Source organism: Heterodontus francisci, chromosome 5 (assembly GCF_036365525.1).
Source record: "Heterodontus francisci isolate sHetFra1 chromosome 5, sHetFra1.hap1, whole genome shotgun sequence".
In the NCBI taxonomy this organism is placed as follows: Eukaryota; Metazoa; Chordata; class Chondrichthyes; order Heterodontiformes; family Heterodontidae; genus Heterodontus; species Heterodontus francisci.
In genome coordinates this window covers 163192628-163207433 of record NC_090375.1, presented here as the reverse complement: position 1 = coordinate 163207433, position 14806 = coordinate 163192628, and the positions used below count along the sequence as shown (strand labels likewise).

Below are 14806 nucleotides of genomic sequence, written 5' to 3'. Positions count from 1 at the left end.
GGAAGTGTTTACTAATTTCATTTTTAAACTCTCCATTTTTTTAAATTATACCCCTCCCACCTCAGATCCCAACTAGCCACATTTTGTTCTTCTGTCAGCAGTGCTTATAAGTGAATAAGAGAAGGCAAGGTTACCCTTTCTTTGATTTTGCTCCCATTTACTTAGGAAAGTGCCTGGTCTTTACCACATGGAATGAAATCGATGGAGTGAAAATTGGGCAGCTCTATAATGGGTGAAAAGTCCACTCCACCAGATGCGGTGAAGATGAAAATTTATCCCCAAGAATGCAGCATATGGGGAACTGGAATTACAAAATCCACATTAAAACACTGTCAATGGCTCAGCTGACACTTGGAAACTTAATGAATGATTATTATGTAAATCAGCAGCCAGCAGCCTTTCCCCTTAAGAAACAGACTCATTATTTGTTAATTACCCTACAGAACGTCCATGTTACATGGAAAACTGAAACTCATTTATTTGAATTATTAAAACACAGAGGCCACTTGTATCTTTATTTTGAAACTAAATCCATTTGATCCTCTCAAAACACAGTAGTTATTTTGCAAGTAATATTTAGAGAGTTTGAACATGCTTCTTGGCACCTACCCACACAGTACCAGCTTGATTGATGGAGCAATGTGATGCCATCAGGGAGTCATGGAAACACTGCCAACTTGCAAATGCCAGTGGCAGAGATCCATGCACAAGGCACTGCTTATTCTGGCCTATCAGTTCCTACCAAATAATGAAAGCTGATGGGAGGATTGGGCCTTACCAATTGGAAAGACAGACCTGTTTCCTGGCCATAGACTTTATTTCCTTATTTTTGTTTTTATTTTATTGTTAAAGATTTGCATAACTGTCAAAATGGATAAAGTTGAAAACAAACAAACTAGAATAATAAATTAAAAAAGGATATAGTAGTACAAATTTCCAAATAGCAACCTCAATCATGATTATAATACATTAGCTGCTGAAAGCCAGCTGAAATTGCTATTTTGCATGACTTGTGCATGCATTGTTTAGTCTTGTCACAGTGATTGGATCTGGAGCTATAACTAGTTTGATGTAGACTGTCAGCTTTTCAGTTCCAACAATTCAAAAGCAATAAAAAGTATTGATCTTGGTTTACAGATTGACAAAAGAATACAGTATAAAGTACATCTCCGAGGTTTGGTACTGGGCGAAGAAGCAGCATCTACTTTACTCCACAATGTCATGGACTTGGTTTCCACATAACAGTTTTTTTTGTGATTTTTTTTTTTCAAATTAGTAACTCATGCTCTAGGTGTAGTGCTGTTATTCAGAAGCACCCTCCATATTGTTGAACACTGTAGAATTTGTTCTGATTGATGGAGATATAAAGGTAGGTTGTTCATATTGGTGCTACAGGCATGAAGCTTCACATACAAGCAATACCTAATAGGAATTCAGGCACTGAAGTCAGTGAGCCCTGAAGGATTTTTCATCCTTTGAAATTATTGCACAGAAAATTCTGCAAAGCATACTGACTGCCACCCCAAATTCTGATTTTTTTCACCCTGAGGGATTGAATCACAAATAGCTAAAGCCTGCCTTTTAATATAATTTAGAAAAGTATCATGATAATCAGTTTTTACTTATTATCATGTCAAATTTGAGTGCAGACTTGATGTGGGATATTATCATATCCTTGTTCTCAACTGTCCTTAACTTGAAATTCATAGTTATTGTGCACACTACAGTTTTATTCTCTATCAGATCCATTAATTGGTTCTATTTCTAATAACAGTACTTTTTGGTAATGTGCAGTTGTGGCAGTAATGTACTGGAGTTTCATACTGCCAACTTGAGTCAAATTCCCAGTCACTGCTTTGGATTTAGCCCCCTTTAAAGTGCTAGTTTTTGGCTGTTTTGGGTAGGCTGGTGAATTGAATGCTTTGTCACAGGGAGTGGTCTAATTGGAATACAGGAGGAGAAAAATGTAGCTCAAAGAGAAAACACAGTAGAAAAACCCTGCAAAGAGCACTCTCTCAGTTGATCAAGTGGCAGTGAAGACTTCTTCAACCCACTACTCCAAACCTAAACCTTAAGGATTAGGCATGGCAGAAGTGATCCAATGAAAAGGAAGGGTGGAGGCGAACAGAATTTTTTCAGCAAGTTGTGCTCCAGTCCAGATCTCATTTACTAACAAAAAAACTGCTGTGTGCTCAAAGCAAGACTTGAAAATGATTTTTTTTTGTTGAACTGGTGCCTGTTCCCCTACATCACCTGGTAACAAAATCTCATCTTCCCAATTTTGGTTTAGTTACAAAATGATAGGAGCAGGAGCAGGCCATTCAGCCCCTCAAGTCTGTTCCACCATTCAGTTAGATCAAGGCTGATCTGTACCTAAATTCCATCTACCCGCCTTTGTTCCCTAACCTTTAAAATACCCTTGTCTAACAAAAATCTATCTATCTATCTCAGTTTTGAAATTGCCTCAACAGCCTTTTGGATGAGAGTTGCGGATTTCCACTATCCTTTGTGTGAAAAAGTGCTTCCTGACATCAGCCCTGAACCTCCAAGCTCTAATTTTAAGGTTATGCCCCCTTGTTCTGGACTCCCCCACCAATGACAGACAACGCTCACAAACAATCAGCACTTGCTCAATTTTCATGCTTGTCAAATAATGAAGCAATTGTGAGATCTAGAACGATTCTAAAATTAACAGCTGTACTTTAACCAGCAATCCCATCTGGCCTGGACAGTGTCAGCTGCAGTTAAATGTATTCAAATAACTGGCACTGTGGGAAGATTTTCGATTAACTGTCTTTTGTTAAAAAAAATTATAAACCTATTTAGAATAAATGGCCTGGATTTTAACCTGGCGGTGAGTTCAGTGTGGGGGGAGCGAGGCTGTTGTTTCCTGAATGTCCTACAGAATTTAACCGCAGGGCGCCTTTAAGTGGGGTTCCTGCCCATCGGCAGCCTGACTGTTAGGCTGGAGGCCTTTCGGGCAGGAAGTCTACTTTACTGGGCTGAAGCCTCTGAGAACAGGTAGGGGAGTGAAAGAGACCAGATGAGGATGGTGATGAGGTGGTCTGGATCGCAGCAATGGGGGCAGGGGAGGCTGGATCGCAGGAGTGGATCTGGATTGTGGTAGGACTGGCCCCATGGTGAATGGGGTGGGAAGCAGTTGGTGGTTAGGGGTGTGGTCAGATGGTGGGTCAGGGAGGCTTGGTTGGTTGTTAGGGTGGGGGGAGGGGCCTGTGGAAGTCAGGGGTTCAATGGTGGTCGGAGGCAGGGGAGTGACAGATAGTGAGGAGTAACTTTTTGGGCCTGGAGGAAACACTCCTGCTCCTCCTAGCCCACAAGCATTGCTGTAAAAGCAATTATCTTACAGAGTTAGCCATTTCTTGCCTCCTTTCACCTGCCAGGTTTCCGAGGCCAAGGAAACCTGGCTGTTTGTGGTTAAAAATAAAGTCACTGTTAAGATGAAGGCACATCGCCTCATCATAATATTTAAATGACCAACCCGCTTCCTGCAAGCGGTTTGGTCGCCCGCCCCTCATCCCACCTCTGTTAAAACTGGAAGTGGAAGGTTTGAAGAAACTTGGGTTCCTGTTTCAGAGCTCTTGCATTTTAACCTCTGACCTGACCCCAACCCACCTGTTTTTGAGAGTTAAACTTCAGCTCAATGAGTTTACAATTTCATTGCACACAGCACACAGAGGAAATCGTCCCTCAGTGTTAAGATTGAATTTCATTATATTTGAGTCCTTTCTCTATCTGGCTAATTAATTCAATCAAAAGGATGTAGTTGGAAACAGTCACAAAATGAAGCAGAATAAGCTTAAAGGGCAGAGAGCCGCTGTGTTACAAACATGAAAAGCAATGAGTTGCTTCTGGTGGGTTGTGACCATTCTCTTACTGACCATTATGCCCCAGTGCATAATTTTTCATAGGGTAAACTCTGTTGAATTTTGTTTGTTTCTACAGTTTATGTGAAAGGGCAAGTATGGTTCTGAAGAAGTCATATGCAACTTGAAACATTAACTCTGTTTCTTTCTCCACAGATGTTGCCAGACCTGCTGAGTATTTCCAGCATTGTCTGTTTTTATTTAACATAGAAGATCACCTCCTTTTGGACACCTTTACCTGATAAACACTAATGAACTGCATACAGTTTTCGAGAGATGATGTAACGTAGAATTTTCCTTCTTGTTTCTGCAGAAGCTGGAGGGAAGAAGCTACGAAGCACCATCCAGCGGAGTACAGAAACTGGATTGGCTGTTGAAATGAGAAATCGGATGACCCGGCAACCAAGTCGCGAGTCCACTGATGGGAGCATGAACAGCTACAGTTCAGAGGGAAAGTAAGTTCAGTATAAAGATGAACTCCATGTTACAATACTTTAACAACAATACAGTGCAGGGGAACAAACTGATGTTCCATATCGCTAAGTTCACCATTACTAAACTATCCTGAATTCTGCGGAAATGGACAGATCAAGTTCTCAAAAGAAACCTGGTTCAGTGAATGGACCAAATGGCCTGGGCCTATGCTGACACTCATACTTTTCTAATTCAGAAACATCAAGGGAGTGGGAATTCTTGCTCTGTGTAAGGTTGCTTATGGTATACGAGCATTCAAACAATGATGAACAGGTAAAGACCCTCTGCTCCATCCAGCCTCTCCCACACAATTGTGATACCTAGGGGGGAATTTTATGCCGTAGAGCCATCCGCATGCCCTGACTAGCGAACCCCCTACACCCCACTCCCTCACGACCTCCACCCCGCGAGATCTTTCCTGCCCTGACCTACCTGTGGTCTGGGTCCAGCAGCATTCCTGGGCCTCCAATAGGAACTCCTCCAGCAGCAGCCACCGCCTCGACGATTAGCACTAGATTCAGCAGGTCTTCTGGAGAAGAGGCGACGCAGGGTTCTCAGCGCCATTTTTTCCGGAAGTCGAGATCTCCATCGCCTGCATAAAATCTGGCCCTAGTATATCACAATATATAAACTCCCCACCCCACCCAAAACATGTGATCTCCTGGGAAAGGTGAAAAACTGGATTAAAAACCCAGACCAATTTAGGGGAAAAAATCTGGGAAATTCCTTTTTGACCCATCTAAGTGATAAAAACTAGTCCAGGAGATCACTCTGGTCTTGTATTCCCTGAAATACCTACCTTTTGTAAAAGGTTCATCTGACCTTTGAAGGAATTCAGCAAATCAACATCCACAACACGAGACAGCAGGCTGTTCAAGAGGTCCACTATTCTCAGGAGAAATAACCACCTCCTGACATCTAACCTCAAGCTGGTCTTAACTTAAAATTGCGACCCCTGGTTCTGCCTCACCTATTTAATTGGAACTAACTGTCAACTGGAACACAATATAGTCCCTTCATCATCTTATAAACATCAATCAAATCACTGCTAAGTCTAAGCTTCCCTAAAGTGTAGTGTCCCAACTTTTTGAGCCTATCTTGATAACAATTATACTTTATACTGGGAATTAGACTAGTGGCCCTCCTTTGCACCCTTTTCAAAGCCTCAATATCACCCCACATGTGAGGAGCCCAAAGCTGGACACATTTCCAATTGAGGCCTGTATCTTACATCAGGGTTAATTAGCAATGTGAGGGAATGTAAGGTAGCTTTAAGTTTGTTCCGTATCTATTATACTAACACTTTTGGTGCAAATTTCACAAATGTTGAATTCCTCAGTGTACCCAATTTCAGCTTTTTTTTAAGATCACAACTATCTGCAAATAAATAAGTAACCATTGACTCAATTACAAAGAAACTGAACTACAAAATATTTAGTGGATGTTGTGTTAAGCCTGGGCATTGTAACCAACAAACCATCAGTGTCATATCTAATTACTCCCTTTCTATATAATAGAGCAGTTAACAGCGTTAACACCTCTTCTAAAATAGTGGAGAGAGGAATTTGATACAGGCACATTGAGCATTCATACACTGGTATGGCTCACAGTAATTTCCAGAATATGTCAGGTAGATGTGCACACTGAACATGATGGGAACAGTAAGCCTAGCCATCACAACATATTAAAGCTCCCGTATACTCACTCAAATTAGAATTATTTTCTGATTTTTCTCCACATTTTCCTGCTCCCTCTCCTCTCCAGTTACTGACTCATACTGATGTGACCATTCTTCATGAGTGAGCCTTGACAGTAAGAGTTATTCACCCACCAAGAAGTATAATGCAAGCCTGATCCTGTTCTTACCACCGTGGAGTGACATTAAAGAGAAGCCTAATACTTCTCCAAAGGGTGAAATAGAAAATTAGTGTGGCTGTCATTTCTGGGTTGCTGTTGTCAGGTCCTTATCAACCAGTTTGGAACAACGTTAAGAGAATTGTACCCTCTTGGGCATAGTTCACTTCTGTGTCTGAGAGATCAAGCAATGGCCAGAAAGCAAAATACCTTAAAAAGAGGGAATTTCACCTGGTTCAAAAAATAACTGCCAACTGCTCAATGGAATGTTATTGTCAGGATAGCCTTTGTTAGAAAACCAAAGTTCTCTGCGATTGAAAATTATACTCACAGTCTCATGTCTTAAAGATTACTAAGAGTAACATTCAATTTCCTAAATTCTTGCACTTTTTTCATCATAGCCTTATCTTTCCTGGTGTTCGACTGGCATCAGACAGCCAATTCAGTGATTTTCTGGATGGCCTTGGCCCAGCTCAGATGGTTGGACGTCAGACACTAGCAACACCGTCCATGGGTAAGCAGCACTGATACTTTGTTCTGAAATGAATAATTCTCATTGAAAATGATACTTCAACTGCCAGTAATTTCAATTACATATTGGGAAACAAGCTTTGTGACATTGTGCAGGTGCACACTAAAGCAGTACATCTGTTCTGCAGTGTTAAGTGACTTTCATCATTGTGAATGTTTATATTCTCCCTCCACTATTTCAGCTCGTTATCTTTATTCAGTCAGCTATAATGGACTACGATTGCAGTCTGGGAAACACAGACCCATTGCCCACGTCTGCAAGTCAGCTAGTGTAGCAAAAATATACAGACTTAGGATTGGAGAACATGATGACAATATGTTACACCTATGATAATTTGCCTTGAAACTTGCTATGAAAGGAAATTGTCTTTTAGTTGTTGCAGTCAATGAGGCATTTGGCAGAGATATGCTACCACTTTTACTTGCAATATAGAAGTTTTCTTCAAAACCTGATAGGGAACAGATAGATTTTCCTCTGAAAAATATTTTGGTGTATGGCCTGGAGCTTCAGCACAGTGAATTATGAGATAATTATTAATGCATTGATGGTACAGGTAATGTGGCTAGTAAAGAGGGGGCACATTAGAGGTTCAAAAGACAGAGTCAGTAAAAGATTTCTGCATCAGAAGATTATGTGTTAAAGCCCCACCCTGGAACTTGAGTGTGGCGCAGTGGTTAGCACCGCCGCTTCACAGCTCCAGTGACCCGGGTTCGATTCTGGGTACTGCCGGTGCGGAGTTTGCAAGTTCTCCCTATGACTGTGTGGGTTTTTGCCGGGTGCTCCGGTTTCCTCCCACAGCCAAAGACTTGTAGGTAGATAGGTAAATTGGCCATTATAAATTGCCCCTAGTATAGTATATACCTAGTATAGGTAGGTGGTGGGGGAATTGTGAGGATGTGGTAGGAATATGGGATTAATGTAGGATTAGTATAAATGGGTGGTTGATGGTCAGCACAGACTTGGTGGGCTGAAGGGCCTGTTTCAGTGCTGTATCAATAAATCTTGACTGCCACATCAGTGAAGGCGTGCTAAATTGTTGCAAGTGCTGCCTACAGGATTAGACCTGCTTGCCTATTCAGGTGAGCATAAAAGAGCTATTCGAAGAAGGGAAGGGAGTTCTCTTCATACCCTTCTTAACATTAAAATAAAAGCAAAATACTGCAGATGTTGGAAATCTGAAACACAAACAAGAAATGCTGGAAATACTCGGCAGGTCTGACAGCATCAGTGGAGAGAGAAGCAGAGTTAATGTTTCAGGTCAGTGACCCTTCATCAGAACTGGCAGATATTAGAAATGTAAAAGGTTTTAAGCAAGTAAAGCGGGGGTGGGGAAAGAGATAACAAAAGAGGTGTTGATAGGACAAGGTCACAGCGAATAACTGACCAGAAGGTCATGGAGCAAAGGCAAATGGTATGTTAATGGTGTGCTGAAAGAAAAAGCATTAGTACAGAGAGGGTGTTATTGGACGGAAAACTGAGCAGCCTGGCCCCAAGCACAAACATGAAAAAAACAGTGGGTAGGCACAGTAGAGACAAACTAAAATAAAAATAAACATAAAAAAGAAGGAAAAAGAAAAAGGGGGGCCCGCCATGCACTGAAATTATTGAACTCAATGTTCAGTCTGGCAGGCTGTAGCGTGCCTAATCGGTGAATGAGATGCTGTTCCTCGAGCTAGCGTTGATGTTCACTGGAACATTGCAGTAAGTCAAGAACAGAGGTGTGAGCATAAGAGCAGGGGGGTGTGTTGAAATGGCCAGCAACCGGAAGCTCAGGGTCATGCTTTCGGACTGAGCGGAGGTGTTCTGCAAAGCGGTCATCCAGTCTGCGTTTGGTCTCCCCAATGTAGAGGAGACCACATTGTGAGCAGTACAGTAAATTGAAAGAAGTACAAGTAAATCGCTGCTTCACCTGTAAGGAGCGTTTGGGGCCTTGGATAGTGAGGAGAGAGGAGGTAAATGGGCAGGTATTACACCTCTTGCAATTACATGGGAAGGTGCCATGAGAAGAGGGCGAGGTGGTGGGGGTAATGGAGGAGTGGACCAGGGTGTCACGGAGGAAACGATCCCTTCAGAATGCTGATGGGGAAGGGAGGGGAAGATGCTTTTGGTATTCATTGGTAATAATTTCAGAGCATGACGGGCCCCCCTCTTTATTTTTATATTTAGTTTTTTTTTCTTTTTTCTTTTTTTTTGTTTATTTTATTTTAGTTTGTTTCTACTGTGCCTACTCACCGTTTTTTCATGTGTGTGCTTGGGGCCAGGCTGCTCAGTTTTCTGTCCATTAACACCCTCTCTGTACTAACGCTTTGTCTTTCACCACACCATTAACATACTGTTTGCCTTTGCTCCATGACCTTCTGGTCAGTTATTCTCTGTGACCTTGTCCTATCAACACCTTCTCTTTTGTTATCTCTTGCCCCACCCCTGCTTTGCTTGCTTAAAATGTTTTACATTTCTAATATCTGCCAGTTCTGATGAAGAGTCACTGACCTGAAATATTAACTCTGCTTCTCCCTCCACTGATGCTGCCAGACCTGTTGAGTATTTCCAGCCCTTCTTAACATTTATTCTTCAGCCCGCACTGTTAATCTATCAAGTGTGTATCAATTGTTTGATTATATGCAGGTGTTAATTGGCGTCTTACTTGAACACTTATGAGCAGACACTTACTGAGACTGGTGGAGGGTTTGAGAAGCTACATGTTTGTAATCCTTTTATTCTGTACAATAAATGTGAAAATGAGTAAAGATAGGCTCCAGCATTATCCTTCCATAACAAGCTTTCTGGAGTATAACACACATCACCAAAGCCGTTTATCTAATTTGTTATTTTTAGGGTTTTACTGTGCGCAACTTGATTACCACATTTGTTGATAAAACAATGGTCACTGCACTTCAAAAGTAATTCATTGACTGAAGCACTTTGAGATGTCTTCGAGATGCAAATTCCCAAAATATCATTATTATTATGAAATAGTAAATCCAAACATTGGCTTTAATACAATTTGGTGTCCTATGGCATGCCCCCCATCTCTGAAAAGATATAGAATCATTGAATGATACAGCACAGAAGAGACCATTCGATCCATCGTGCCTATTCTGGCTCTTTGATGGAGCTATCCAATTAATGCCACTACTCTGCTCTTTCCCCATAGCCCAGTAATTTTTTTCTCTTCAAGTATTTTTCTAATTCTCTTTTGAATGTCACTATTGAACATGCTGCCACCATGTAAACTTAAAAGGAAGAAAATATAAAAAGTAACAAACAAGATAAATTTTATGGGCCCCAAAGGGAGAGAGAGGGAGAGAAAGCAGTGCTTTATGGCCTTGCAAAATTTACTCTCTAGTATAATGGCAGAAGTTAAGCTTGATAGTTTGAGGGGAATTTTACTCCATGCCCAGTGGAAACCAGGTCAGGGCAGTTAAAATAAGGACAGGGACCAACCCCCACCCCCGTCCCTTCCCTCACTCTCTTTCACGATTGGATTGTAGCCTGCTGATTCCAGAAGGTGCAGAGGAGACCTGCAAGAAGGAAGTGGGGTTCTGCTTTAAATATGCAGATTTCATGCAATGTTAGCCAGAAGCCTGAGCAGGGGAGCAATTTTGCCTCCCCACCAGGTCACATCTGTTGGGAGCTGCATTGTGGCCCAGACAAGTAAGTTTTTGGGTTTCCTTTTGTTCCAGGATGAGCAAGTAGTAGATCCGGCTGGGTTTAGGAGGGAGTCCAACAAACTTCATTTACATAGAAACATAGAAAAATAGGAGCAGGAGTAGGCCATTCGGCCCTTCGAGCCTACACTGCCATTCAATAAGATCATGGCTGATCATCCAAACTCAGTACCCTGTTCCCGCTTTCTCCCCATACCCCTTGATCCCTTTTGCCCAAAGAACTATATCTAACTCTTTCTTGAATATATCTAATGATTTGGCCTCAACTACTTTCTGTGGTAGAAAATTCCATAGGTTCACCACTCTCTGGGTGAAGAAATCCCTCCTCATCTCAGTCCTAAATGGCTTAGCCCTTATCCTTAGACTGTGACCCCTGGTCCTGGACTCTCCCACATCGGGAACATCCTTCCTGCATCTTCCTCATCTCAGTCCTAAATGGCTTAGTCCTTATCCTTAGACTGTGACCCCTGGTCCTGGACTCTCCCACATCGGGAACATCCTTCCTGCATCTAGTCTGGTAGAATTTTGTAGGTTTCTATGAGATCCCCTCTCATTCTTCTAAACTCTAGCGAATACAAGCCTGATCAACCCAATCTCTCTTCATACGTCAGCCCTGCCATCCCAGGAATCAGTCTGGTGAACCTTCGCTGCACTCCCTCCATAGCAAGAACATCCTTCCTTAGATAAGGAGACCAAAACTGCACACAATAGTCCAGATGTGGTCTCACCAAGGCCTTGTATAATTGCAGCATGACATCCTTGCTCCTGCACTCGAATCCTCTCGCTATGAAGGCCAACATACGATTTTCCTTCTTAATTGCCTGCTGGACCTGCATGCTTACTTTCAGCAACTGTTGCATAAGGACACCCAGGTCTCGCTGCACCTCCCCCTTTCCCAATCTATCGTGTTCAGATAATAATCTGCCTTTCTGTTTTTCCCACCAAAGTGGATAACCTCACATTTATCCACATTATCCTGCATCTGCCATGCATTTGCCCACTCACTCAACCTGTCCAAATCAGACTGGAGCTTCTCTGCATCCTCCTCACAGCCCCACCCAGCTTTGTGTCATCTGCAAACTTGGATATATTATATTTAATTCCCTCATCTATATCATTAATATATATTGTGAATAGCTGGGGTCCGAGCACTGATCCCTGTGGTACCCCACTAGTCACTGTCTGCCACTCGGAAAAAGACCCGTTTATTCCTGCTCTTTGTTTCCTGTCTGCCAACCAGTTCTCTATCCATGTCTTACCCCCAATCCCACGTGCTTTAATTTTGCAAGCTAATCTCTTATGTGGGACCTTATCAAAAGCCTTCTGAAAGTCCAAATACATCACATCCACTGGTTCTTCCTTATCTATTTTACTAGTTACATCCTCAAAATATTCCAGTAGATTTGTCAAGCATGATTTCCCTTTCGTAAATCCATGTTGACTTTGTCCGATCCTGTCATTGTTTTCCAAGTGCTCTGCGATTACATCTTTTATAATGGACTCTAGCATTTTCCCCACTACTGACGTCAGGCTAACCGGTCTATAATTCCCTGTTTTCTCTCTACCTCCTTTTGTAAATAGTGGGGTTACATTGGCTAACCTCCAATCCGTTGGAACTGTTCCAGAGTCTATAGAATTTTGAAAAATTACCAGCAATGCATCTACTATTTCAAGGGCCACTTCCTTAAGTACTCTGGGATGCAGATTATCAGGCCCTGGGGATTTATCGGCCTTCAATCTCATCAATTTCCTTAACACCATTTCCCTACTAATACTGATTTAATACAGTTCCCCCTTCTTACTAGACCCTATGTTCCCCAACATTTCTGGGAGGTAATTTGTGTCCTCCTTTGTGAAGACAGAACCAAAGTATGTATTTAATTGGTCTCATGCGTCTCTAATTTCCAGTTTAATGCCATCCTCTACATCACCACTGCTGTTTGGGGATCTATATACAACTCCCACCAATGTTTTCTGCCCCTTGGTGTTTCTTAGCTCCACCCATACAGATTCCACACCAGGATTCTCTGAGCTAATATCCTTCCTCTCTATTGTATTGATTTCCTCTTTTACTAACAACGTTACTTCACCTCCTTTCCCTTTTTGCCTGTCCTTCCTAAATATTGAATACCCTTATATGTTCAGTTCCCACCCTTGGTCACCCTACAGCCATGTCTCCATAATCGCAACTATTTTGTATCCATTTACATCTATTTGCGTGGTTAATTCACCTACCTTATTGCGAACACTGAGACACAATGCCTTTAGGCTTGTCTTTTTAACATTCTTAGTTATCTTAGCATTATTTTGCTCTATGGCCCTATTTGTTTCTTGCCCTTGATTTCTATGCCTCCCACTTTTGCCTTTTGTTTCCTGTCTTTCATTTCTATCCTTGTTTCCTCCTCCTCAGTCTCACCACTCAGGTTCCCATCCCCCTGCCATTCTAGTTTAAATCCTCCCCAACAGCACTAGCAAACGCCCCTGCAAGGACATCGGTTCCGGTTCTGCCTGGGTATAACCAGTTCCGCTTGTACAGGTCCCACCTTCCCCAGAACCAGTCCCGATGTCCCAGGAATCTAAATCCCTCCTCCTGCACCATTTCTCCAGCCACGCATTCATTGGGTCTATTCTCCTGTTCCTATACTCACTAACACACGTGGCACAGGAAGTAATCCTGAGATTACTACCTTTGAGATAGTATTTAAATGGGGTCCAGGGGTTAAAATCTCCGAGGGCTCCCAACCCTCCTGCTTTGGGTGGGAATCTACTGGAATGGGCAATGGGTCTCTCAAGCACTCTTGCTGGCAATGCGGGAGAACTGACCCCTGTTTGTTTGTGCATGCACAGTACCCTGACTGTCATGGCTTGCAACCAAACCAGGTTGTCTGAGCCCTGCTTATCCTGTTCCCCGCCATTAATTGGAAATACACTACAGGACGGATTTTGTGCTCATCCCGATGGCGGGTTTCATGGCAGGGGTGGGCTGGAGAATTGGGGCAGAATCGCTCGCCATGAAACTCGACACCGGAATCCTGGTTCCGATTCTCCCGGGGCGGGATAGGCCGATGACAGCCTTCCGATCAAGAGGCCAAATAAGGGCAACTTCCCACCACCACTGGCTGGGATCTTACCAGCAGCAGAGGGGCCTCCACCATGCAGGGAAGATGCCTTGGAAAACAATGCACCCTCCCTGTGGGCTTGAGGAGATGGGGTCCCTCCTTTGTGGGCAATTTGTAGCCCACGGAGGACCCCACCAGGAACAAATGTACCCCCCAGTCCCACCCTCCTTCCCCCACCACCCCCCCCCCCACCGGACCGAACCCCCACCCCCCCCATCCTCTCTTTCCGGGGCCTTCCGGACTGGCCTCGGCGACCCTGCCTCACTTACCTCTTGTTCGGGGTTCCACTGCTGGGCCTGGGTCTGAGCCCTCTGCAGTACTGGCAGTAGCCATCGCTCCTGATGGCGCTGCCGGCCCTGAAATTGGCCGGCAGCTATTGGGAGTGGGATCCCCATCCCTAACTAGTGTTTAAAGGGACGGGGATCCGGCCTCCTTAAACCTTGACCCCAAATTACCTGAGGATTGCTCCGGGGAGGGTCAGACAAAATGCAGAGGCAGGGTTCCCCATCGGAGCCCCGCTTCCTGCATAAAATCCAGCCCTGCGTCATTATGAGGATGACAGCAACGAAAATCTCCTGGAAACCCCATGAGTCCTCGAAGAGCTGAGGGAGGGAAGGAGAAACACAAACTTAGGTGGGAGAGTGAGAAAAACACAAATTGGGAGAGAGAGAGAGAGAGAAACATAAAATGGAGAAGGAGAGAGAGATACATAACTGGGGATGGAGACAGAACAGACACAGGGGAGGGAAAGAGAGAAAGAAACACAAACTGGGGAGAGAGAAAAAAACACAAATGGGGAAGGAGAGTTCGAAAGACAAACAGGGATGGAGAGAGGGTGAAACATGAACTCGGGAGGCAGGGAGAGAGAGAAATAAACTGAGGAGGGAAAGAGAGCCACACACAAACTTGGAGAGGGAGAGAGAGAGAGACAGACACCCAAACTGCAGGAGCGAAAGCAAGAGAAATGTAATAAAAACAGAAAGTGCTGGAAATAATCAGCAGGTCTGGCAGCATCGGTGGAGAGAGAAGCAGAGTTAACTTTTCATCAGAACTGTCGGCCTGTGTTGCACACTGTTGTATAATGTGTTTTATTCAGGGAGTGAGAGAGCTTTAGTGCTTCTACCTGAGGACTGATTGATAGACTGAGGGGCATTGATAGGATAGATAGGAAGAAACTTTTTCCCTTAGTGCAGGGATCAATAACCAGGGGGCATAGATTAAAGGTAAGGGGCAGGAGGTTTAGAGGGGATTTGAGGAAAAATCTTTTCACCTAGA

At 43.4% G+C, this 14806-nt stretch overlaps 1 protein-coding gene across 4 annotated transcripts in view; it reads left to right on the top strand.

Annotated features, from left to right (window-relative positions):
• rims2a (regulating synaptic membrane exocytosis 2a) overlaps nucleotides 1-14806 on the top strand; it is a 749410-nt gene that overhangs the window by 720383 nt on the left and 14221 nt on the right. For 2 of the 4 annotated variants that reach the window (XM_068032308.1, XM_068032312.1), the window contains 2 exons: nucleotides 4198-4339; nucleotides 6614-6726. In XM_068032308.1, coding sequence (XP_067888409.1) covers nucleotides 4198-4339; nucleotides 6614-6726 — 255 coding nt within the window. The remainder of the gene's footprint in view (nucleotides 1-4197; nucleotides 4340-6613; nucleotides 6727-14806) is intronic. The other 2 variants (XM_068032310.1, XM_068032311.1) reach the window with 1 other exon arrangement.